At 38.5% G+C, this 23,262-nt stretch overlaps 4 protein-coding genes across 5 annotated transcripts in view; all 4 read right to left on the bottom strand.

Annotated features, from left to right (window-relative positions):
• The window catches only part of LOC145493442 (NADH-ubiquinone oxidoreductase 49 kDa subunit-like), an 11,092-nt gene extending 9,296 nt beyond the window's left edge, over nt 1-1,796 (bottom strand). The window contains exons 1-3 of one of the 2 annotated variants that reach the window (XM_081472912.1): nt 1,170-1,796; nt 786-916; nt 81-184 (exon numbers count right to left, since the gene is read on the bottom strand). In XM_081472912.1, the coding sequence (XP_081329038.1) occupies nt 81-184; nt 786-916; nt 1,170-1,255 (321 nt within the window). In that variant the 5' untranslated portion in view covers nt 1,256-1,796. The remainder of the gene's footprint in view (nt 1-80; nt 185-785; nt 917-1,169) is intronic. The other variant, XM_081472913.1, reaches the window with a different exon arrangement.
• Nucleotides 1,797-1,879: 83 nt separating this feature from the next.
• Nucleotides 1,880-14,309, bottom strand: LOC145493443 (NADH-ubiquinone oxidoreductase 49 kDa subunit-like). Its single transcript, XM_081472914.1, has 16 exons — nt 13,122-14,309; nt 11,934-12,064; nt 11,429-11,532; nt 11,076-11,156; nt 10,026-10,146; nt 9,209-9,321; nt 8,251-8,325; nt 7,743-7,820; nt 6,963-7,048; nt 6,489-6,608; nt 5,995-6,046; nt 5,043-5,120; nt 3,605-3,700; nt 3,229-3,312; nt 2,509-2,566; nt 1,880-2,144 (listed from the first exon to the last, which is right to left on the bottom strand). The coding sequence occupies exons 1-16, from the start codon at nt 13,205-13,207 to the stop codon at nt 2,107-2,109; spliced, it is 1,401 nt and encodes a 466-aa protein (XP_081329040.1). The 5' UTR covers nt 13,208-14,309; the 3' UTR covers nt 1,880-2,106.
• Nucleotides 14,310-14,395: 86 nt separating this feature from the next.
• On the bottom strand, nt 14,396-17,815 carry LOC145493445 (prenylated Rab acceptor protein 1-like). The gene is made up of 4 exons (XM_081472916.1): nt 17,555-17,815; nt 16,389-16,486; nt 15,544-15,645; nt 14,396-14,986 (listed from the first exon to the last, which is right to left on the bottom strand). The coding sequence occupies exons 1-4, from the start codon at nt 17,809-17,811 to the stop codon at nt 14,892-14,894; spliced, it is 552 nt and encodes a 183-aa protein (XP_081329042.1). The 5' UTR covers nt 17,812-17,815; the 3' UTR covers nt 14,396-14,891.
• Nucleotides 17,816-19,258: 1,443 nt separating this feature from the next.
• Nucleotides 19,259-23,250, bottom strand: LOC145493444 (large ribosomal subunit protein mL37-like). The gene is made up of 3 exons (XM_081472915.1): nt 22,766-23,250; nt 21,490-21,830; nt 19,259-19,660 (listed from the first exon to the last, which is right to left on the bottom strand). Exons 1-3 carry the CDS (start codon nt 23,248-23,250, stop codon nt 19,272-19,274), a joined length of 1,215 nt encoding a protein of 404 aa, XP_081329041.1. The 3' UTR covers nt 19,259-19,271.
• Nucleotides 23,251-23,262: the final 12 nt, after the last annotated feature.

Below are 23,262 nucleotides of genomic sequence, written 5' to 3'. Positions count from 1 at the left end.
TCTGAAAATTATTTTTAAAACTACTTTGAATTCATAGGTCAAGGAAATATATCATGACAACAAAACAAAGAGAACTTTGCCTCTCCATCAAGTTCCAGAACAAGTCGCAACACACCATGAGCTGCGGGATGTTGTGGACCAAGGTTGATGGTCATGTTTGTAACCAGTTTTTCTTGAATAGGAACTACAAAAAAATATATTTTTTTATAACATATATGTCAAATTCTCTGAAATACCAAAGTATCACTACTTTAAAAATATAAGAAATTTATGCAAGTTAGAAGAATTTGCATCCTAGTAGCGAAATCAGTAAATTATTCTAAATAGTGATTATCATTCTAATAATTATTAATAAATATTATGAAAAATAACTTTCAATCTACAAACAGGGAATTTTTCTTTGGAAGTCTGAAAAAAAGCCGGCTTTTTCTCGGGAGGGGGGGGGGAGGAATTAGGGGGCATCACGTTGGAAATTTGACCTTTTGTTAGGGGGTAAATTTTGACTTACCTCATCAACTTAAAGCGCAGTGAGAAGGGGGAGAAGAGGTGTGGATGAAAATGTAATAGCCCTTCTCTAGTGATGTAACTTGTTCAAAACAATCTTGCTTTCAGCTGTGATTATAACTTATTAAAAATCAGTGCTTTAAAAAATTCTTTAAAAAATTCTTTTTTTTTCAAAAAAACTTTCTGAATGGAGGATGACGCAAAAAAAATATGGAACTTCTCAAGGCCACAATAACCGTGCTGCATTAAAATAAGGTTCCACTGCATCTAAGGAGACATACCATCCACGTCCCACTTAGCGGATTCTTCATCAGGGTACAACACAGTTCCTGCATAGGACGCTAATTCAGGTTGTAACTTCAGAGGCTTCATTTCTTCTTCAAGTTCACTCACTGGAAGTCGCCGCAGGTGCCTGCAAAATATTTTCCCGTACAGACCATCTAGCAAGTCAATAAGCTCGTATTTTTACGCAATGTGTGCTGGAGTAGTTGTACAGCGTAATAAATTTGGACCTAATCAGGTAAGACTGACTATAAATTTCACTAGCGATTGACATCAGCACAAAAACAAATTAGAAGAACGAGTGTGTTTGTAAGCTTTTGCTTCGCCTGTTCAGCTGGAAACAGACAGTCTTTCACACATGTATGCACATCAAACTTACTTACCGCACAGAAGAAACAAAAGGTAATCGACGAATTAACGCTTTGCCTTGAAAAAGCCGACTGAACCCACGAACAACACTAGCCGCCATCTCGAAATCCTAAATGTCCCTCCGATTGCGGGGAAGGCATGTAAACACACACGACCGGAGCAGAAAAACCACCTCTTGTCAGTTTTGTGCAGAAAGCGTGCTAAGTCGCACGAGCGGAAGTCGCTTTTTCGCGCCCGGAAGTTTGTAATTTTAGAACCCAGCCCCGCTCTAGCGCGAGGCTGGTGGGGAACTCCGCAACTTCCGGTTGTGATTTTTAATAGCTGTTCGGAAGACAAATTGTGAGTTCCTCCACAAGGACCTGATATCTTTGGTACACCGGTCAAATGTTCTTCCACGAAAGGTATAGCCTCTTCCAGGCGTTCAGTTAGCTGGGGCGTGGTGGGCGAAAAAAAATAAAAAAGCGCGTTCAGTTAGTTGGGGCGAAGCGCGAAAAACGGTGCGCGAAAAAATAAACTAAACGCCTGGAAGATGCTACGAAAGGTGCTGAATCTCATGGAAGCTACATACAATAGGCAAATGAAAACGATGGTGACCCGTGAGGTAGAGGTAACAATTAGAACATCAGCAGATGCCTTGAATTTGGGTTTCATAGCATTGCGTGACAGACCAAATAACGAACGCTGACGACATAAGATCATTAATTGTTTATTGAAATCTTGTTATTATTTTACAAAGTGATAAGTGTAGCCCTCTTAGAAGCCGTCACGTTAAAAATCACGCAACGTTTCGTTGCGTTATGAGACAGACGCAAAGGAGACCATTACAGTGTTGACACGGCCAGTGTCATCTTTCAGTACAGAATACATTTACAGTCACCTGCACTGAACTTAAAAAAATAATCTGGCAGAATGATGGAAGATTAACGACAATTCCCTGGATAAGTCTCGAATTTAACGATCGATTTCCCCAAACACAACATCGAGGGTACCTGGAGAGACATGGAAATAGAAATGAGTATTAGGAGGTTTGGCTCGAGAACCAGGGTTGTCACGCAACATCTGTCGTTAGGGCAGAGAAGTGTTGCGTGACTACCCAAACGAAGTTAAGAATTGGTGGTTATAACATCTACAGAAAAGTTGGTATTGATTTTAAAATGTGTCTTGGTTTTCTTTCTTTTTTCCTGTTTGATTCTTTGTTTCTTGATTTTGATGGTTGTCAAAAATTTTGTACAAATGGCGTTCCCTAGTCTGTCAAGCAAATGTTCGTCCCAAAAATCAAGATTGCATGACAAGGAAAATAAAGCTCTTCTTCCTACTTAAAACTGATTGTGTTTTGCTGATGCAAAAACTTACCAATAATTGCCACAACGTCAGCCAACATGTGACCAACAGACAACAAGTCCAAACCAGCCTGAAGGGAAAGAAAAGCAAGAGGACCATTTAGAGCGGTTTTCACTTGAGTATCGTAAAGTAATTGGTCTTGTATAACCACGCTAAACCATTGGCTTAAAATAATCGCTCCACTTTTTTTTATCCAATCAGAGGTAAAACTAAGACCAATTGTGACTCACTTGCACACGTTTTCCCGCGCTTTGTGTCGGCTACAAGTTTTTACTTCTAGTTTTGTGTGTATTTCGTGCTTGACCAGAGTGATTACTTTGGTAATGGTTTGGCGATACTCAGTTGAAAACTACTCTAACGCTGATATTCACCGGGGTACATATAGATTAGACTTCTTATTTAAGGCAATAAAGGTATATATGTAGGTCTTGACTAGTTGGAACACCTCCTTCTGAGTACTCTATCGAGACTGCCCTCTCATTATTAGGACCTGGCTTGGGCCCAAACAGATGCGAATAACTTAAACTCTCTACATAAATTCAACCGGCGACCACAATAGTAGAAGTGATTTGACAAGAAAGGTGAACAAATCATTTGAATGTAAAAATTGTGTTGTTACGCTAAAAAGCAAACAGGATTTATTAGGGAGTTAAAATTATGAAAAGCGATTACTACCTGAGGGTGTGGTCCCAAAATTTTTAAGTTTAAATTTCTATTAAGACTTAGACTTACCAAGTGCGCAAATCCAGGGGCTTTTATCTTACAACGATAAGGTTTGTTGGTGCCATCTGCTACCAAATAAACACCAAACTCACCCTGACAAAATCAAGAACAAACAACATTAGTTTCGCGTTACAACATGTACATGGAAGTCAAAATTGTTTCTATAAGCTATCTAACATAGCAGATTACATTTAGTTGCAGCAACAATACAATTCACAAATATTCCACCGGAAAAAATTACGGACAAAATATTTGACTACTCTAGACACAGTATTCCGCCTTGTTGGCACCTATGGCATTATATTTTTGTGTGATCTTGGAGCATTTTTCCACCGACCATCGGTGCAAACAGCCTCTGTTGAGCAGTTTAGTGGCTGACATTTACCTTCGGAGCTTCAATTGCTGTGTAAGTTTCACCCGGGGGAACTTGGTAACCTTCCGTGTAGAGCTTAAAGTGGTGGATAAGAGCTTCCATGGACTCCTAAAGAGGTTAATGACAGCCAAATTAGTATTAATTGGTGTTAAGTAATATTTCTGAGACCAAGGGGAAAATAAAGCTTGTAGTTAACTCGCTGCAGAAATAAAATTATTTTTCGCTTCAGTTAAGTCAAGCTTTTACGTTGGGTCGGTTAATCAATCCCTGCTAACTGGTATTTTTCCTGATGAGTAGAAGTCTGATAGGGTTACCTCGTTGTATAAAAACTGCCAAAAGGTCTGGATAGAAGCAGACAAGTTACAATTTTGAGAAACAACACAACGTTTTTCAAAAACATGTTTCAACAGAATCTTCTGTCACCTTCAGTTTAACTCAAAGTACAGCGTTGAATATATAGTGTACGCAAAATGCTAATTGTCTATAAGAACGAAAGGAAACATGACAATGTTAAATAATACAAAGAAAGTTTTAAATTAACATGGTAAAGTTGATGGCTTAGTGTAGGTTTTGCCCATTGAATATAAGTAGCTTCTTTTAACTTAAGCTGGAAGGATACTGAAAACGAGCATGGAATTATGAGCTGGAGTATGGCCGCCATGTTGTGCGACGTCATTGTCGTTGTTGTAGGTCACACGTCCCTCGCAATCCACGCCACTAGCAATGTCAACCATGAAAAAAGAGTCGCATGGCATTCTATTTCTATGCATGCACGATTTTCTGTTCTTATAGTTATGGTGCTCCGCTCTGGGCCGCCGGAGCTCGGCTTATAATCAGTACCACATGAAACTGCTGTTCAACGGTTTTCATTTGAATGGTCACATCCGCCAGGGTTTCATTCACAGACTTAAAAACTAGAGCCAGTTTGCATAGCACAATGAACCACATACAAACCAGTGGCCTTCGTGCAGCAACATCTTTACATGATTTTGAACTTAACATACGTCACCACGGTTTTGAATGAGTTCTAGCACGGCATCCTTGTAAAGCAGCTGTTAATATGTAGTTTAGGTAGGCTAGTTTAGTTAGGGATAATTAGTTGATCTTTTATCATTTTATAACATTTGCTGAAGGATTTACCGTGTATAAATAAAGTTACCATTAGCAATAAAAAGTGATAACTCATCTCGTCCCCGCCTGGGTGAGGAGCCCATACAGTGTCCATATAGGAGACTAAAGTTTAATTAAACCATCCTAGCCTCTTTTAGGCGTTCAGTTAGTTGCGGCACAGTGTGAGAAAACGATGGAGCGAAAAAAACAGGGAGGCTGTGTGTGAGGAGCGCAGAGCGCTTCTCTCCTATATGTCTTCGTGCATCATTTTTTGCGCTGTGCTTAACTAACTAACGCCTGGAAGAGACTAAACTAAAACCATGTCGCAAAACTACGGTACCTTCATTTCAGATCTCTTTGGTGGTGTGATCTTGGCGTCATCCACTTTTATTTCACCAGCAGGCATCTTGTTTAAACACTGAAGAGGAGACAGAAAAAAGTGCAAATTTAATAACAAGCGCTTTAGCTGGTCAGGAGGGCTGCACGACATAGCTTATTACACGTTATCAAAGAATATTAGCAATCTCTTCACAGACCTTTCATTTTCACTAACATCATCAAGGGCACGAACAAAAGAAAAATCAAAGGGGACTAAACGAGCGTAGAGATAAGGAGGTGGGGGTTGGTAAAGACAAAATACAGTTGGACCCTGGTGATTCAGACTCGGTCATTTCAACTTCCCCGTTATTTCAAACTTAAAACCATTACCCTTGAATTTGCCCCTGAGTCATGCACTATCAGCTATTTCGAACTCCCTCTGTTTCAGACTATTTTTCGTTTCCCCTGAGAGTTTGAAATAGCAGGGATAGCTGTAGATGCAAAATAGGACTATTCTACTGTTGTGGTTCCTGGATTCCCAACCATCGCTGTATGTTCACTATTGGTTCCACTCAACCTAGCGGTGTGCGAGCTTGCTTTGCTTGCCCTCTTTTACCTCTTACAAATTAAGAAATGGCTATGGGGAGACTAGAATACTAGAAACTGTTCCATGTACCAGTCGCTGCTTTGTGGACGGTAAGGGTGGGGAGGGGGGGGGGGTAATAATCTTTTCACTGCCTCAGCGTTGGAATTTTTCACCCTCAATAGCTTTTTAACATCTATTATAAATTTTGCAGAACTAAAAGATTTTGCACGATTTTGAGCTGGCAAAAGCTGTTGTTACAAGTGTTTCATTGAATTTTATCATATAGAGTGGAACCCCATTAATCTGGTCACCAACGGGCCGCAAAAATCTGGCCGTATTAACTGGGTGGCCGTATCTTCCCCATATATGAAAAAAATTAGTTACCCACCTGTTCCATAATTCTCAAACTCTGCCGCATTTCCTCAACTCTGATCAAATACCTGAAGGGTAAAAAAGCACAATTAAAGGCAAGAAATTAAATTAACTACATGTAGCCTAAGTTAAACAGATGCGTCGCTGTTTCCAAAGCATTAAGCCACTAGAGGTATTTGTACTCTCCCCTGCATGGGATGATAGCCTATTGCAGGGTCAGAACAGTATTAAATTAGCCACTACCCATTTATGCACCCGGTGGAAAGAGGCACTGTGCCAGTTATACAGTGTCTTGCACAAGACCCAATCTAGTGGCGCCTGCTAGTGCTCAAACCCAGACTGCTCGATTTGGAGTCAGCATGCTAGCCATCAGGTTCCAAGCCTCCTTGATATCTGTACTCTGAAATTTATGTCTAAAGTTCTGTGGGGAATATAAACATAATACGCTCACAAAGAGCAACAATCATTTTTTTTCTGGCTTGAAAACAGTAGAGCATGTGCTGTACACACCTGTCATAACAGTCTCCATTCTTGCCGACAGGAACATCAAAATCCACTTTATCATAAGCATCATATGGCTGTGATTTACGGAGATCCCATTTAATTCCAGAACCACGCAACATCACCCCACTGCAGGTCAAAACAAAAACATTTGAAAAAAAAAAAATTACCTTTCAAGCCATCAGATTGAAACAACATCTTTAATGACAGTGTCCTTCAATAAATTTCCAAGCAAAGAGTTAAAAATCTGACATGTAGCAGATTATTTTTGGCAAACTTCTAGGAGTCTCAAGGTTTGATATTAATATCTTTTCAAGGATCAAGACTTAAACTAAGGAGCAATGATAGAAATAAAATTGTAAAAATCTGTGCTAATTAAGATCAGATATACACTGTCACAGTCATGATTTCCTTTGTTTAAACTTGATGAATCATTGATGAGTTTACGAAAGAATTGTAACAAAATACAGTATAATCACAAACCTAAAGCCCCAGTTCAATGCATCTTCTGCTGTTACTACTCCTACATCTACTGTACGCTGTTTCCAGATTCTGTTGTTTGTCAACATCTGAAAATCCATTATAGTAACATTTAATACATGTATGCTCACTATAACAAAATCTTCAAGTCTAAATGGTTATCGGCAGCAATTACTGGTCAGTTTGCACATCATGCCTGTCTTATTGGACAGGATCCATTTTAGAGAGTGTTACCAATATTAGAAAGTCTGTTAACAAAACACAAGAAAGAACTTGCATCAAATCCAAAAAACCTGCAGGAGCAAACATTACATTTAAAATAAGTCTTATGAAGTTATCAACCTGTGTGCATAAAAAAGCAGTTTTGTATTTTTTTTGTTGTTGTTGCTTTATATGACTACTTTCAAAAATGGCCAAAACCAAGTGATGTTAAATAGAGAAAAATCCGATGTTTTGCCACCCAAAGTGCTATTAGTAAGATGAAAAAGTGCTGCTGGATACTGGGAAACAGCAGCGAGTGATGATGTAGGAAATTGTTCCAGCTGATTCCAGCCAGTTTGAGTTGTCAGAGCAATTTTCCAGTCACAACCTTATGATATGATCATTTTGGCCACACACAGAATGGACCTTCTTTTTGGACATCAAATTCAAAGTTTACGAGTAGGCCCCCAAAACTTTAATCTTTCTCTTTTTAACATTTTTCTCTTTTGGTTGTAGACATGACAACCTACAACACAAGGCGATTTTTTTTTACTTAACAGAACTGTTGGTGCTAAATTTTACCTCTTCAAGATCATCAATCCTTTCAGCAAATTTAGAACTCCAATCATAAATATCATCCATCAGTCCTAGTGGTAAATCCTGAAAGAGAACAGCATCAATATCAATTTAGCGCCTTCCATTGATACAAAACAGCATAATATACCAACTTTGTGTCTTGGATGAATGCATAAGAATTATTATTTATTATGCAGCATGAATGCATAGGATTATTATGCAGAAGAAACAAATCTGTAGAGTAGAGTGGGTGTTGCAACATACACCCACAGAACCATCCCTGTTATTTCAATGCCTGGAGTAGGTCCTTTCTCTGTTGTGGACCTTGCATTTTGGTTGTGAGCATTGTGATGTTTGCTGGTAGGTGTCATGGTGGTTGCAGGCATCATGCTTGTTGTGGACACTGAGATCTTCTATTATATCAAGTCTTCTGAGAAATTACTAATCAATAATTAAGAGACAAGGCCAGGCAATATGTACATGTATGCAAAATTTAGACGTCAGAGGATCTTACCAGAGCCACTCCTCCTGGTCTCACATAAGCAGCATGCATACGTGCACCAGATACACGTTCATAAAACTCCATCAACTACACACAGAAAAGATGTTTGAACTAATTAATTAGGCCTGCAATGACACAATGCAGAACTATATGCAGTCAATGCCAGAACACAGGTTACCATTAGAAGCCTGCAAAACAAAGGCTTTGGGAATTCACATAATATGATATTGCTCTGCTTAGTGTGCAAATCTAAAAAAGAATGAACATACCGGTAACACAAAGCATGGACAATGACTTTTCTTTCTTTTTGGATATTTCATACAATATTTCATTCTATAATGTTTCACAGTGAACACATTATTTTCATCCAGTTGTGGGCAGGTCTTAGCATGTCAATGGCAGAAAAACAGCCATCTCGGGATTGAAATGCCTTAGCTATGATCTTAATTAAATTACAGTGTGACTACTCAAACTGGACCACTTGGAAAAGAGTTAACCAATCAGACCATTACATGAGAACAAAGGATAGCGATCTTTCTCATACATCACTGGTAGCCATACCTGTCAAAACCAGTAAAACTGAAGAAATCACACAAACAATAGTTCCAAAATAATAATTGAAAACCCACCAAAGTGTGAAGTGTTGCGAACCTCTCAGGAAACTTTGCCATTTGTTGATTGGTTACTTTTGATCCTAAATTTTGTATGCTTTTCAATGGTTTTGGTTTAATTATCGCAAAATGAGTTTTCACGTTAAATTTTTGAAGTGAGAGAGTTCAATATATAATTATGATAATGCGCGATCCGAATCTCCAAGAGTGTATATAAGGTGTTGAGAGCATTTACATACTCCTGTCAAACAGAGTCACCCTGGCTTATTAATTACCATCATGAGAAAGTTACCAGTCCATTGTTCTTATTTTACATTTTGATTGTATGTTATTACTCAATTGTTGCATACTGTGATCACCTTTTCTCTCTCTTCAAACAACCAAAAGAATGGTGTCATGGCTCCAACATCAAGAGCATGAGTACCTACACCCATGATGTGGTTTAATATTCTGGTAATTTCTCCAAACAACACTGCAAAAAAGACAGACAGACAGTCAAGCAAAGCAGCCCTAATGGCCATCACTTGGTGCCACCATCATCACTTGTGGCAAAAAAAATGACACAGCATCTCTCTGCCCTTCAGTTAATTTTGTCTATGTTGTGGTGTAAAATGTATTGGAGCAATTTTCAATTGAGTGTCGAAAGTAATCAGGCAATTACTTTCAATTGGTTCTGGTTTTGGTTTTACCATAATGATTGAGACTAGCTGAGTAGTGAGTCCAATAGGTAAGTAGCTGGTTTGCTTTTAGTTTTACGACACTCCGCTGAAAACTGCTCTAAAGGCCAGAATGATTTCAAATTAGGTTTATTTTCTGTCAACAGGGGAGAGGGAGTCTGGAACTAATAACTTATTAGACCAAAAAATACGAGGAAATTGGTAACAATTGCTTGCATGGTGTAGTGGTTATGAATCTGGACTACAGAGTCAGAGATTGGGCATTCAAATCTAGATGAGTACAAAATAAAAAGACATTATTTAGGGGGTTAGGGTTAGGGGGTTGATATGGGGTCCTGTCAGGGTGGGGTAGGGTTAGGGACTGAGAGGGGTGGGTGGTGTGTACATTATTCCCCCAGAATAACATGCAAAAAAACTACTTAACAGTGTCTTTTCAGGAACATATAAAAGTTGAGTTAACTTCATCCACTATGCAGTCAAGTAAGTCAGCTGAACATACCTCTGATCCATTTAGCTCTTTCTGGAATGTCGATGTTTAGAAGTCTTTCAACAGCCAAAGAGTAACACTGTTCATTTGTCATCATAGACACATAGTCCAAGCGATCAAAGTACGGTAAAGCCTGGGAACAAGAAAAGTACTCAAAAAATTCTATATGTCAACTGTAACCAACTAACCCTTTCACTGTGAACAGGGTATAACCTAAAACTTAAAATAAGAACAACCATTTCTCAGTAGGGCTATCATCATTGAAGGGCTGTAACCCCTAACACCTGTTACTGTTGAGGGTGCTTGATAGGCCCTGGATGTTATGGATAAAATTGCCTTCTGTTGATACAATTTACCCACAAAGTAGCAAGTTTGTTACAGGTGAGAAGATTAAAGCTACAAGTGACTCAGCTTAATCATAGCCCTACTTAAGGAAACACAAATATTGCAAACAAACAGTTTAAATTCTTTGTTACACACTAGATTTTCATCCACAAATATTACATCTGCCTCAGTTTCATTTCTTAACTATTAAACAATTAGATTATGAGCTTGACATTTCTATCGCATGATAGTTGGTGAGGGTGCACGTGGAGTCAACTATCACACATAGAAATCGAGAGCGAATAATCTAATTGTTTACGCCAGAGTCAACCACCACACATAGAAATCAAGAGCAAATAATCTAATTATTTAAGTATAAACCTACTAGTCATTCAAAACTTTATTTAAATCCTCTTCATGGACGCTTCGAAAATGCAAAGATGTAGCCATCAATTTGTAAACAACCACACACTGCTAGACTACTCACTATCTACAACAGAATAGATAATGAGTAGCACAGCCAATCAGAGAGCAGCATTCATGATAGAACATCAGTAGATTTATACTAAAATCAAGTAGAACTTCCAAATAGTCACTGTAAGCTTCTAAATATTCAAGAATTTAAATGGAAACTATAGCAAGCAGGATTTTAAAAGCATGATGGATTTTTTTTAAGCATGTGATGATACATGTGTCACCAGCTTTCAAAGTGAGTTCAACACCAATTTCTATATGCACCTGTAGATATGTTTTGTACTCTATCAACTTCTCAGTAGCACGATGCAACAAACCGATGTGGGGATCTGCACGCTTTACAACCTGAAAACAAAAGAAAAATAACCTATCATAAATGTCAAAATGAAATCAAATATTGAATATTAGATGGCAGGGTAAGTTTATTTATAAGGCCACCAATTTGCTTACAGTTTTCATCTACAGTCCGCCTCTTGATTTATTTGATAATAATATTATGTACAACACACATTTTGCTTACTATCACGATACCCATTGGCTGAAAGCATACAACGTCCGCTACATATGCAATTCACACTGGCATTGAACAGCGATGAAAAGAATGAGAAAAAGTTTACCTCTCCATCAAGTTCCAGAACAAGTCGCAACACACCATGGGCTGCAGGATGTTGTGGACCAAAGTTGACAGTCATGTTTGTAACCAGTTTTTCCTGAATAGGAACTAAGAAAGAAATTTTATTTAATACATCATGACTTCTCCCAACTAGCACTACAAGAAAAGTATAGGTCTATGTAAGGAGAATTTCCATCCCAATAGCAAATCATTTCACTCATTTCACACAGCTGAACAAGCTTGAATTCTAATCTCAGTCTCAGTTTCAGACTTCAACTCCTCAGAACAAGAGTACCCATGCAATATTCAAAATGAGACAGTCCAAATTCTGAAACTTGATTATGTCTAAGTTCATACAAATTCCAGTGACTAACTGAGATTCATTTATTTAATAAATAATAATGAAAGACCTTCAAGCATAAGATTTGGAGCTGTTCAAGTTACAGAACAAGTTCCTTGATGGGGATCTACAGACTATAAATTAGAGTTAGACTTCATCTGATGCATACCATCAACATCCCACTTAGCAGACTCTGAATCAGGGTACAACACAGTTCCTGCATAGGAAGCTAATTCAGGCTGCAACTTCAGTGGCTTCATTTCCTCTTCAAGTTCACTCACTGGAAGTCGTCGTAAGTGCCTGATCAGAGACCAATAACAACAAAGCAAAGAGTAAGAAAGATAAGGTAAGGTAAGCAGGTGAAGTGTCTGATAGTCTATTAATCAGGCCAGCGTTTATCTTTAGTTTTAGAAACATTAAAGAACAAGTACCGTACTGTAGATTTCAACCCCCCCTGGGTGGTAAACTTCTTCATTTACAGAGTTTTCCCTAGCATTTAATTTACTGGCATGAATTCAAACACCAGGGTATAGGAAGGCCATGTGAGAGTTTAATGTGTTGCCCAAAAACATGACATTGGTCCTTTCCAAAACTCAAACCTAGGTCAATTAGAGTGGGTCACGAACTCAACTATAAATGGAACGATCCAGAATAAATTATGGTACTGAATGATTCTCATTTAGGGGCTTCAATAAAAGCCAGGCACCAGGGGAAAAAAGTGGCCCTGGCTCTGAAAAAAAGTGGCCCTGTATTATGTAATTTAGCCGACATTCAAATGAGACAATGTCAATTGTGAAAAAATTCTTCCGATTTTAATCAATGAGGATAAATATACAAAAAATTCGGTATTGGTATCAGTGTGCAGTCTGCATTTTGTACTGGCCGGTTTTTCATTCCAAACACTTTGAAACAACAATGCCAAAACTGGAGGAAAGAGAACATACAAAGAAAACCTCTCTGAAAAGTTACAGAACTATAATAAAAATTCACGCCAACCATTGTTGGAAACTTTGAACAACCGTTCCCAAATATTAGGCAGGACTTGTAATCGGCATTTTAAGGTTAGTAATTTACATAATTTTTTGTGGCAAACACTATATTACTGAATACTTTTCCCTCAACAACATACTAACAGTAAAAAAAACGAATTATGCGAGAAAAACATAAAAACAGCCACGGGATACAACATAAAAATTCAACTAAGTTCAAGATTTTTGTCAACAACGCAGTCACTATAAGTACTTGTTGATCTGTTGCAGCGTCTGTTGTTATTACATAATCTTCCTATGCATTTCTAGGAAATGTATTACCATTTTGATATACTTAAATAAGCTGCAAAATAAAGTGGATATCTTACCGTACAGAGGAAACCACGGGCACTCGACTAACAAACGATTTGCCTTGAAAAAGCCGGCTGAACTGACGAACAACACTCGCCGCCATCTTGAAAGTCTCCTCCAGGCAATAGTACCCAGTCCCGCACCAGGGTAATGGACCTGAGAGGGAGGTAGCGAGGTCGGAAGTTTTTCCCAGGGACGAGAGCACTAATTGGAGATACGGTTGACTCCCGATAACTCGAACCCTCGCTAACTCGAACCCCCCGCTACCTCGAAGTAATTTCCATTTCCCTTCAGGTCATTTTCTATATAATTTTACCCTCAATAACTCCAACTCCCGATAACTCAAACCTTTTACAATTTCCCGTGAAGGTTCGAGCTATCGAGAGTCAACTGTAGATGGAGATATCACATTTCAGACATTTAATTCATCCAACCAGTTTTATAAATTTGAATTTTATTGTGGTAGTTTAAGTTGTAAAGTGCTGTTGACCAGTAAATGTAAATAGCACTCTAGAAGTTATTAAATTATAATTGTTCAGATTATTGTTATTGTCATTGTTATTGTTATCGTTATCATTATCGTCATTGTGATTGTTATTATTGTTGTCATTGTCATTGTTATTGTTATTGCTTTTATTATGATCATCTGAAACCCAGACTACTCGTTAGCCGGGAAAACTTGGTCATAGAATTATGCATGCCTGACAAAACGTCGTTTGATTTTCCCTTCCATGGTATTTGTCAAGGATTGAATAACTGCTGGCATTTTTTAGGATTTTTCATGTCTATTTTTTTTGGAGCCCGTTATAAATTATTTGACTTCCTTTCTAGGGTTGTACATAGCCAGAAAAAATTAAGACAGAGGCAATGTTATTTGTTTGTTTATTTGCTTGCAGTGCTTTCTTTTCCCCTTCAAAAACAAACAAACAAACAAACAAAGAAAATGACCCAGTCAAGTTGCTTGCAGTTCCCTGCCTAGGTCAGAAAGTTCTACCTTGATTTTGTCACTTATTCTATAACCTGCAATTAGGCAAACTTTTCTACACTGTTGTTTACTCCATGTAAAGAGTAAATGCAACCACAGAAGAATAAGTGTGATCGCAGTTTTGTTATTTGTTATCATACCAAACACATCTGCATAAATCAGTGTGTACCAAGTCATCTCATGTTGTAAAGGGTAAAAGTCAGGGGGACACCAAGTGAAGCTAATCAGGGATTCCAACATTAGATTCAGTGTAGCTTTCAAGAGATGATAGGGGCCGGACAAGTCAGCAAATAAGTATTATCAAGACAGATAACATGTCATTCTTTTATTTATGTCATTCTTTTCACTAAGCCACAGGTACAAGACTCACAGGAATTCTACAGGGCAAGAGGAGTCAAAAAATGGGAATCCAAGGGAGGAAAGGGGTCCCAATTATTAAGTGCTCAGCAGTAGAGCACTCATTAAATATACCAGCAATATACATCGCTTTTCAACTTAACCATCTATTATTTGTACATCAGAGCCATATTTAACCTTTATCAAAATACTCCCAGAAAAATAAGTTAAAACCACACAAGCTATTGCAGAGTTTTTGAAGAAAATGAATTTTTTACAGTTATTAAAGGATGATACAGACAATGCGAATGGGAACCAACAGTTATTTGAATACTGTAGGGAGAATATCCATTCCACACTATGTTCAATATTGATGACTTTCCAAAGCCAAGTCCTTATCCTACGTTGCTTTGTCCCTTGTTTTTTCACTTGTCCTCAATTCCCGTTGCATTTGGTTTATCTGTAATTAAACTTCTTCCATTGTTATTTGTTCGGTTATTTCGGGTGTGTCTGATGTACTCAAGAGAGAAGCATGGAGACCAATTACAAAGAATGAGGCACCTGAAAATCAAAACAACACAGCTCTTTGTAAGTCACATTTAATTTCAGTCATAATAACCCAGCACTGAATCAGGGAGTTTTCTGACCCCGGAATAGATGAATTTGGTTCCTTTATGTCATAATTTTGGAAGTATGGAGTTGGTTACATATTTAAAGAATTGAGCATGGTTTCTTTTGTTTACTCTCCAATATAGTCAAATATCACAGTGTTTGTTACATCCAATCTGTATTTTTATTACAAGATTGCAGTAGCCCCTTATGCAAATGATCAAATCATAGTTTGAAAGCATTGTTATGCCCTTACGTAGGGGCACCAAGCCACCATGTAATTTTCTTTTAATTATTAATATATAGAAAAACTTTTGCTCATCATTTTTGTTGACTGTTTGCACAAACAACCATGAAAAAGTGGGAAATAATGTCATCAATATCCTCACTAGCAAGGATATGGAACATATGCTACTCAGGTCGTGAATGAAGTTTCATATGGATTTTACAAGTAGTGTATTTTCTATGTATTTTCACTTCTATGTATAATAAACATTGCATTTACACACCTATGACCCAAAAGACCGTTGACCCTGCTGAACCCAGAATGAACAGTGGAAGACTGATCAATAAAACAAGTCCATATTGCTCCACTCTGCTTAGGTCACGACCTACAAATTGGACAAGGATAATTTCATGTAAACATTAGTTTTCTAGTGCTGGTAGTGTAAATGTTATTGGTACCGGTAGTTCCCGTACTAAAGAGGTTAAGTGACAGAGCCAATTTCTACTCCCCCCAGATTAGATGCTAGTCCATCCCAGGGAGCTCCAGTATTAAATTTACTGGTACCCATTTATTCACCTTAGGTGGAGAGAGGCACTGTGACAGTAAAGTGTCTTGCCCGAGAACACAACACTATGTCCCCAGCCAGGGCTCAAACCCAGACTGCTTGATCCAGAAATGAGTGCACTAACCATGAGGCCACCTCGCTTCCAAGAGTTCCCATATTTAGCAGACCTAATAATAAGTTATTGTAAACAATCATTTGTTATGTACCTAATTTAAATTATGTGGCCCTCTCTGTGTGTGCAAGAATAGGCAAATATGCTATTCATTGGGTAAATCACTCATCCAGTGGATAAGTGTTTTTGGTTTTGTGATGTTAACAATATCCCCTAGAAAGTGATTTATACATAGGATAGCGTCTCTGAGAACCACAACCTCTTTAGACAAAGGGGACCAGTTAATTTAAACATTCTAACTATATCAGTGACAGATGACATACATGTATCTGTTAAGACATGATAATGTATGCTGTCTGGTAAACTGTTTTGCCTGATACAAGCAGATGATACAAATGGATCCTTTTATCAATATCAAATCACAGATCTGTGTCTGTACTAAAATTCTCACCTAACACTCTAATCTTTTTCCCTTGGTTTTTGTATGATACGAATAAGCAGCCACCTCCAGCAACTGACAATGCAATGAGCAGTAGTGGGGATGTAAGGCTATCAAAGGCAATAGAAAATATTCATTATATTCACAGAAAATTATAATGTTTAAACATTACACAAACCAAAGCAACAGACATTGTTCCTGGAAGGTCTGGTCCAAGATGGTGTCCTGTTTTTTTTTTTTTTTTTTTTTTGGTCAGCACATGTAAATGTAGAGTAGAGAAAGCCAATATTCTGATGGGCAATAGGAAAACAGCAGGGTAAAGCTGTACTACCCAACCAAATTTAGGGGAGTACACTCTTCCCCCAACCTTGTCCCCAGGGTGCTTTCTCCTTCAAATGTGGGAGGTCGCCCTCCCACGTTTGATGAAAAAAGCACCCAGGGACGAGGTTGCTCTCCCCCTTGACCTCCTGCTAAAACTAAAACTCAGACCTTCCCATTTCAGTGGACAAACTCCAACATTTTTACAAAATAATCAGATCTTATACCTGATTGAATTGCTTTATTCGTGGCTAACAGCGTAATGATAGCATGTTGTGATTGCAAGAACCACAAACGTGTAGGCATGGATATGGTAGCATTCTAGAAAGAATGTGCTTATGTTTTTCATGTTCATAAACATTGAGCAATATGCGTGCAAGCGCAGAATGTAGCCTGTTTCTAATATCAGAAGAAATTCCTTATAGGAAAAATAATTAAATGTTCAAGCCGATCATTCTTAAGAAGACTTTATACTAGCGAAAAAGAACACGGTTCGGTATTGCAATCAAGCTTTACAAAGTTCAGTAGCTTTATTCGGACGCAGTGAACTGCTAATTGGTTTTCCCTTGAAAATATAATTCTTTCACAACCAATACTCCACATATTTCTCTCGATAAAGAGGGTTTAAAACGAATAGTGTACCATTTAAGGAAGCTCCTTTAACTTGACAAGGACTAACGACAGATACATGAGAATATTACCATTGACATCGATGAAGAACCAGCCAAGTGTAGAAACGGTGTAAAACATGTCAGTTTCGCTTAAGCCAAGAGCTGATCCCTTAAGCAAATACAGGATAACAGCAAAGAATTCTTCTCCTTAAAAGCGCAAACCTCAAAGGTTATCAAAGAAGTACTTACACACAGTAAAAGAACAAAAGGATGGTGATCAAGATGTAGTTGCTTTGGTAGTCTTCCAAGTTCTTCACAACCCTTCTTCCCGCTTCGGCCACTGTCTTCGGTTTGCTAAAGCGCGAGCTCTTGAAAAATTCCGCCCAGGGTTTCATCTGTGTTTTTCGTTGGTAGAGCCACTGTTTAGCGAGCTGGACGTGTGAGGAAGGAGTTAAAGGAGCAGCCATTTCAATATTCCCACTGATTTCTTCCGTCGACGTCGCCATAGTTTGTTTGGCAATCTTCGCCTACGTCACCACTTTTACTCTCCCTCCCCCGCAAGGTAACAACGTATACTTAGGGAGGAGTGCCACGGGTTTGAAAGCTACTTTTTTCAACTTTTTCGGGTGGAAAAATAGCTAAAACTCAAAAGTTCATTTCCTTTAAACGTTGTCCACGAATCTTTCTTAATACAAAAAAGTAAATGAAACCAGTGAAACCAATTAAGTTTTGGAAAACATCTGAATATATTATATGGCTGAAGTGGTCTGCGATGAAAAGGAGAATTCTGATTGGTTACCTTAGCGGTCCACATTTTACAATACCAAAAGCTCCGTTTTCAAAATCTTTTCCCTCCACACTACGCAGGAGAAATTTGAAAACGCAACACTCATCAGTTATTTTAGATACGTGTTTGAGGAAACCTCGGGCAGGGAAATCCATGACTATTTTGAGGTCATCATTTGCGAAAAGCTCCGTTTTCAAATTGTTTTCTGTCCACACTGAAATGTAAGACGGCATCTCAAAATTCTCCGGCGCAGTGAGGACGGGGCCTCAGATAAGGCCAGGACTTTCGCAAGTCCCGTCAAGTCGCCCAAGACAATGGAACGTTTTCAAAAGTTTGTGTCAAGTACTGAGCTTTTAGAATCTTCCAACAACAACAAAACAAAAGAAATTGAAAGGAAGGAATACCAGGTAAGACGAGATTGCCATAGTGCAATCAAATTTCGATAAAAGAAGTCAAGTTTGGGAAATGGTAAGTAACGTGACAGGAACCATGCAATTTTTTGCCGCGCAAGCAAATCTCTTATATTATACAGGTACTATTATTTTTAAATGGGTTGTTTTCAATAAATTTATGTTCCAATATTACATTTTATGAATAAACCAGAATGAGAAACGATTGATTTAAAGGGATTTCTGCCAAAGAGAAAAATATCCATGGAAAACATTTCAAATTTTGAAAGAACGCTGAACAAGAACATATGAAAGCTCTTACTCGTTTTCATTGCAGTCTCCGTCTCTTCTTGTGTACGTTTTCATTTAAACTGTCTTTTCTTAATTTTTACTACTAAATTAAAGTTGTAGATTTGGTAGATCTTGTTATAGTAATTTTGGGGGGCCACGCATTTGTCAGCTTTTTGACTTGCTATTAAGTGTCACCCTCGTAAAAAAAGTATCTACTACTACTACTACTGCTGCTGCTGCTACCAGGCGCTCGATTGTACGAAGGTCTCTTTGGCTTGTCACACTTCATGCATCACACACAGGGCGCGACATGGCCAAATGCAAGTCAGTGTGGGAGGGTCGAGATTTGCAAAATACACTGTAAGTTCCAGTGACGTGTTTAGGTTTGTAGTCTTCAACAAAAAATCGCTGTATTTTCATCTTAAACTTTCACCACTAAGAAAATGTTTGTTTGCTTGTTTGCTTGTTTGTTTCATTAATATTTGAATTGAATTTCTCTTTAACTGGCGTGGCATCCATTGGCAATCATTTTAACGAAAGTTTCGAAGCATTCATCATTAAAGTCTTCTAGCACTATTTCATGCTTTGCTGGATCTTTCTTTGCACGTCGAAACCTCTTCCTCTCCTTGGCGGTTTTTTCTCTCTTTTCTATGTCATCAAACACGATCCTTTTATACATGAACACCCCTGGACTGATCCAAGCCATGTTTTTGATGCCTCCATCATCACTAAAGCTCAAGGTATTCAGCTGGTAATGTATAAATGTGAGTCTTATTCCGTCAGTGAGGATACATTGAGTAGCTAACGGTTTTTCCAACTCATCTCCCATTTGGTAATTGTGCTTCTGTACAGCATCTGCAACAAGCCGTGCACAGGAGAACATGATGCCTGCAGGTGGAAATAAAACGTAGTAGTGAGTGCAGGGGCAAATCTTGCAGAAAAGTTGTCACAAATATGGCAGAAGTACCCCCTACCCTGTCAAGTCTCCCGTTTTGTGCTGGCGTCCAGTTCTCTCGCGATTCTATCCGTACGTTCAACGATCAAGTAAAAATACGAGAAAATAGAGGTCTGTCAACAGTCTCATCCAAGCCCTGAGATTAGAATAACCACTCTCTGACCAATCAAATGGAAGCTTTTGAACAGTACTTTCATGTAGTTTTTTTAATATCCGGTACATTATGCTATGCGAAATGGCTCTAGTTTTTAAGTCTGTGGATGAAACCCTGTCACATGTGACCATTCAAATGAAAGCTGTTGAGCAGCACTTTCATGTGGTACTGATTATTAATCGAGTTCCGGCAGCCCAAAGCGGAGCACCATAACTATAAGAACAGGAAAACATGCATGCATAGAAATAGAAAACCATGCAACTCTCTTTTCATGGTCAACATTGCTAACAGCATGGATCGCAGAGGCGTGTGACCTACAACAACGACGATGACGTTGTGCAACACGGCGGCCATACTCCAGCTCATAAAGCCATCCTTGTTTACAGCGTACATCTTTGATATTGGACATCCATGTTATGGTCAACTGACACCAGTCAAAACAAGGCATCCACTGACCAGAATCATGTGACCATATCATGTGACCAATATGGCAAAATCTAACAGAGATCCCTGTGAGCATAATAATAATGACAATATAATAATAATGATAACAATAACAATAACAATAATAATAACAACAATAATAATAATAACAACAACAATAATAATAATAATAATAATAGTAGCACACTGAAACGCATTGCACCTCAACGCAATGCCTTTGCACCCCTTATCAGGGGTACCAGGGGTACCAGGGGTACAAGGGGTATAAGATTTCAATTTCTTAAGTCTTGCCTGTTTACCACCACCCCACCCACCTCCTGAAATACATTGGTCTTGAAATAAATCCCTATCATTGTGGGATGCTTTCTGACTGACAGTCCAAAACAATAATTTTGAATCTTGGGATTTCTTTGTTATAAGCAAGTGATACTTTTGAAAGCGTTCCAAAAACAGATAATAGATCAGAAACAAAAAGCATGTATTTTTTAATTGTTTTTGCAAAAGCTATGAGGCGACGTTTTCTGTTTGGATTGTTTGGCCTTCTGTTTTGAGCCTGAATTATCTACACAAAACATGAGCAGTGGAAATGTTTTTGTACAAGAAAAATTTACACTTTGGTAAACTTTTAATTCTGGGTTAGTGTTAACCGCCTTTCGGACCACTGGGCCCTGATTATAACAGGTTAACCTGGCTTGAGCCTGCTATTCAATCAAGAAACAATGCTTGGTCAACGGTCAACTTGAAAAAACACATGATCTTGTTGAGCTCAACACTTGAGCTCATGATATGGTCACGTGATACTGGCCAGTGGATACCTTGTTTTGACAGGCGTCAGTTGACCATAAAATAATCACAAATATAATTAAAGATATAAAATGAAGGCTGCATGTCTGGGTCAACCTATTAGCTGGAGTATGGCTGCAATGTTGCACGACTGGGTTGTTGTTGTTGCACACACGCCACCCAAGCAATACCACCAGCCATGATAACCATGAAAAAATCAATTCATGGGTTTCTTTTTTTCTTATACCAGTATGATGCACTGCTATTATTGTCAACAAGATGCCGTCAACCTTTCTTCTGTGGATGAAATCCTATTGTGCTACATGTGCCAATTTCATGAGTGCTCTTTATTTTTTGTGCATCGTGGCATTTGTACCTTACCTTGACCAACCAACTGACTTGTGTTCTGCTTTATGTCCTCGCACACCATGATGAAGGTGTGTGGATAGGGAAATGGTGAATTGTTATAGAAACCAGTTTCAAATTCTGGATTGGTTTTTTTAGATGTGTGTAGATGAAACAGTGGAGAAATTATATCTGGCTTCTCCACTTCAATTTCTTTAGTCTTTTTTACTTCTTCGCTGTCAGCAACTTGTTTTAGCTGATTCTTTGAGGATAACAAAAACCCAACATGTCCAGCAACTTGTATCTTGTGTGCTCTTTCCCAATATGCGGAGACATGAGGCTTGTAAGTCAGTGAGGTTTCCAGAAGACCTGGGAAACTAAAATGTAAAATGGTTGTAACTGACTGGTGAGGTAAACAAATTTTAAAAGCGAAATTATACGAAGAAGAAGGCTTCATCTCAGCGGGTGTCCAAATTAACGATTGTTAATTCCAACATGGCATTCACATAAAACAGGCTTTAATTTAGTTTACTTTTCTTTAACAGTTAGCAATATTTTAAATTACAGAAGATTAATCTGTATACATAGTCTTTTGTAATAAGTTGTAGCTTTTATATTAAATTGATAATGCCTGATGTATTTGCCATGTTTTCAAATAAATCAAGATGATGAAAAAAGATGATGATGATGGGGCTGCAGAATCCCTGCACCCTCCCCCTACAGTGTAGATCTGCCCCTGCATCCTGATATTTTTTGGGATTGATTTGAGGGAACAAGGAATATCCAAAGGAATAGGGAAGTTTGAAAAAAAAATTTTTAGAAAGCATTATGGAATTTATTAATAGGGAACAAGTGGGTAAAAGTGAAATTTTCAAGGGATCAAGAAATTATTAAGACATCCTTCCTCCCTCCCTCCCTCCCTCGCCCCCCCCCCCCCCCCCCCCGCCCCCTTGCTCCCTGAGAGGCCCTCAGCATTTTGGCATATCATCCCGATAATTTTCCTTGAACTGTTTATACAAGCAGGTAGATAGGGGCAGATTCAGAGTTGATCAATTTACCTAAAAATTCAACACAACAGTTTTGGTTGGGTAAGGCTTGAATCTGGACCTCTTGATCCGGAGTACAAGTTATGGTGAGTGGCTAAGGTAAGGTGGGGTGGAGGGTGTGGGGTAAGTATCCCATCACATGCACTAATTTTAACTTTTAGTTACATTTCACATGTTATAATGTGATTTTTAAGGATGGTATTGGCAACCTGAAAACGGTCTTTTCATTGTAGTTGAAAATATTAAGTTTATGTTCAATTTCTCACCGGTTGGTAGAACTCCATACAACCCTCAACATATTTTGCATCAGAGGCAGCGCACACTTGTCCCTCGTGGCGATTTCTCCATCAAAATTAATCAGCCTTGTTTGAATTATGTTTTGTCTGAATTTTGGCATCATTGATTCTCTTGTGGCAACATCAATAACAATATCTTGCAAGCAACTTGAAATCTCCCCCATGTGCAGAGTCTTAGTCAAGTTTAGAGTCTGAACTTCTGGTTCCAAAGGACGACTTTTAGGGTGGTAAAGATAATTCTCCATCGCAGCAGCATGGCAATAATCTCTCAAGTGTAGAAAAGATGGCAAAAGTCGAGAAAGCTTTCCACACGCAGAGGGACCCATCAAGGACGCCATCTTGAAAACTATTTCGTCCGAGAATCTGGGGCCGAAATTATTTTGAGTTTGCCCCAGGGTCCTCGCGGTTGTTTGTAAGTGTTGTTGTCTTGGAAACAAAGCAATATTTCTTCGCATTGCAACGAGCGA

The sequence above is a fragment of the Orbicella franksi genome, chromosome 7, assembly GCF_964199315.1.
Source record: "Orbicella franksi chromosome 7, jaOrbFran1.1, whole genome shotgun sequence".
NCBI classification, from domain to species: domain Eukaryota; kingdom Metazoa; phylum Cnidaria; class Anthozoa; order Scleractinia; family Merulinidae; genus Orbicella; species Orbicella franksi.
Note: the sequence above shows the minus strand (reverse complement) of the source record. Positions and strands in the feature narration are given on the sequence as shown.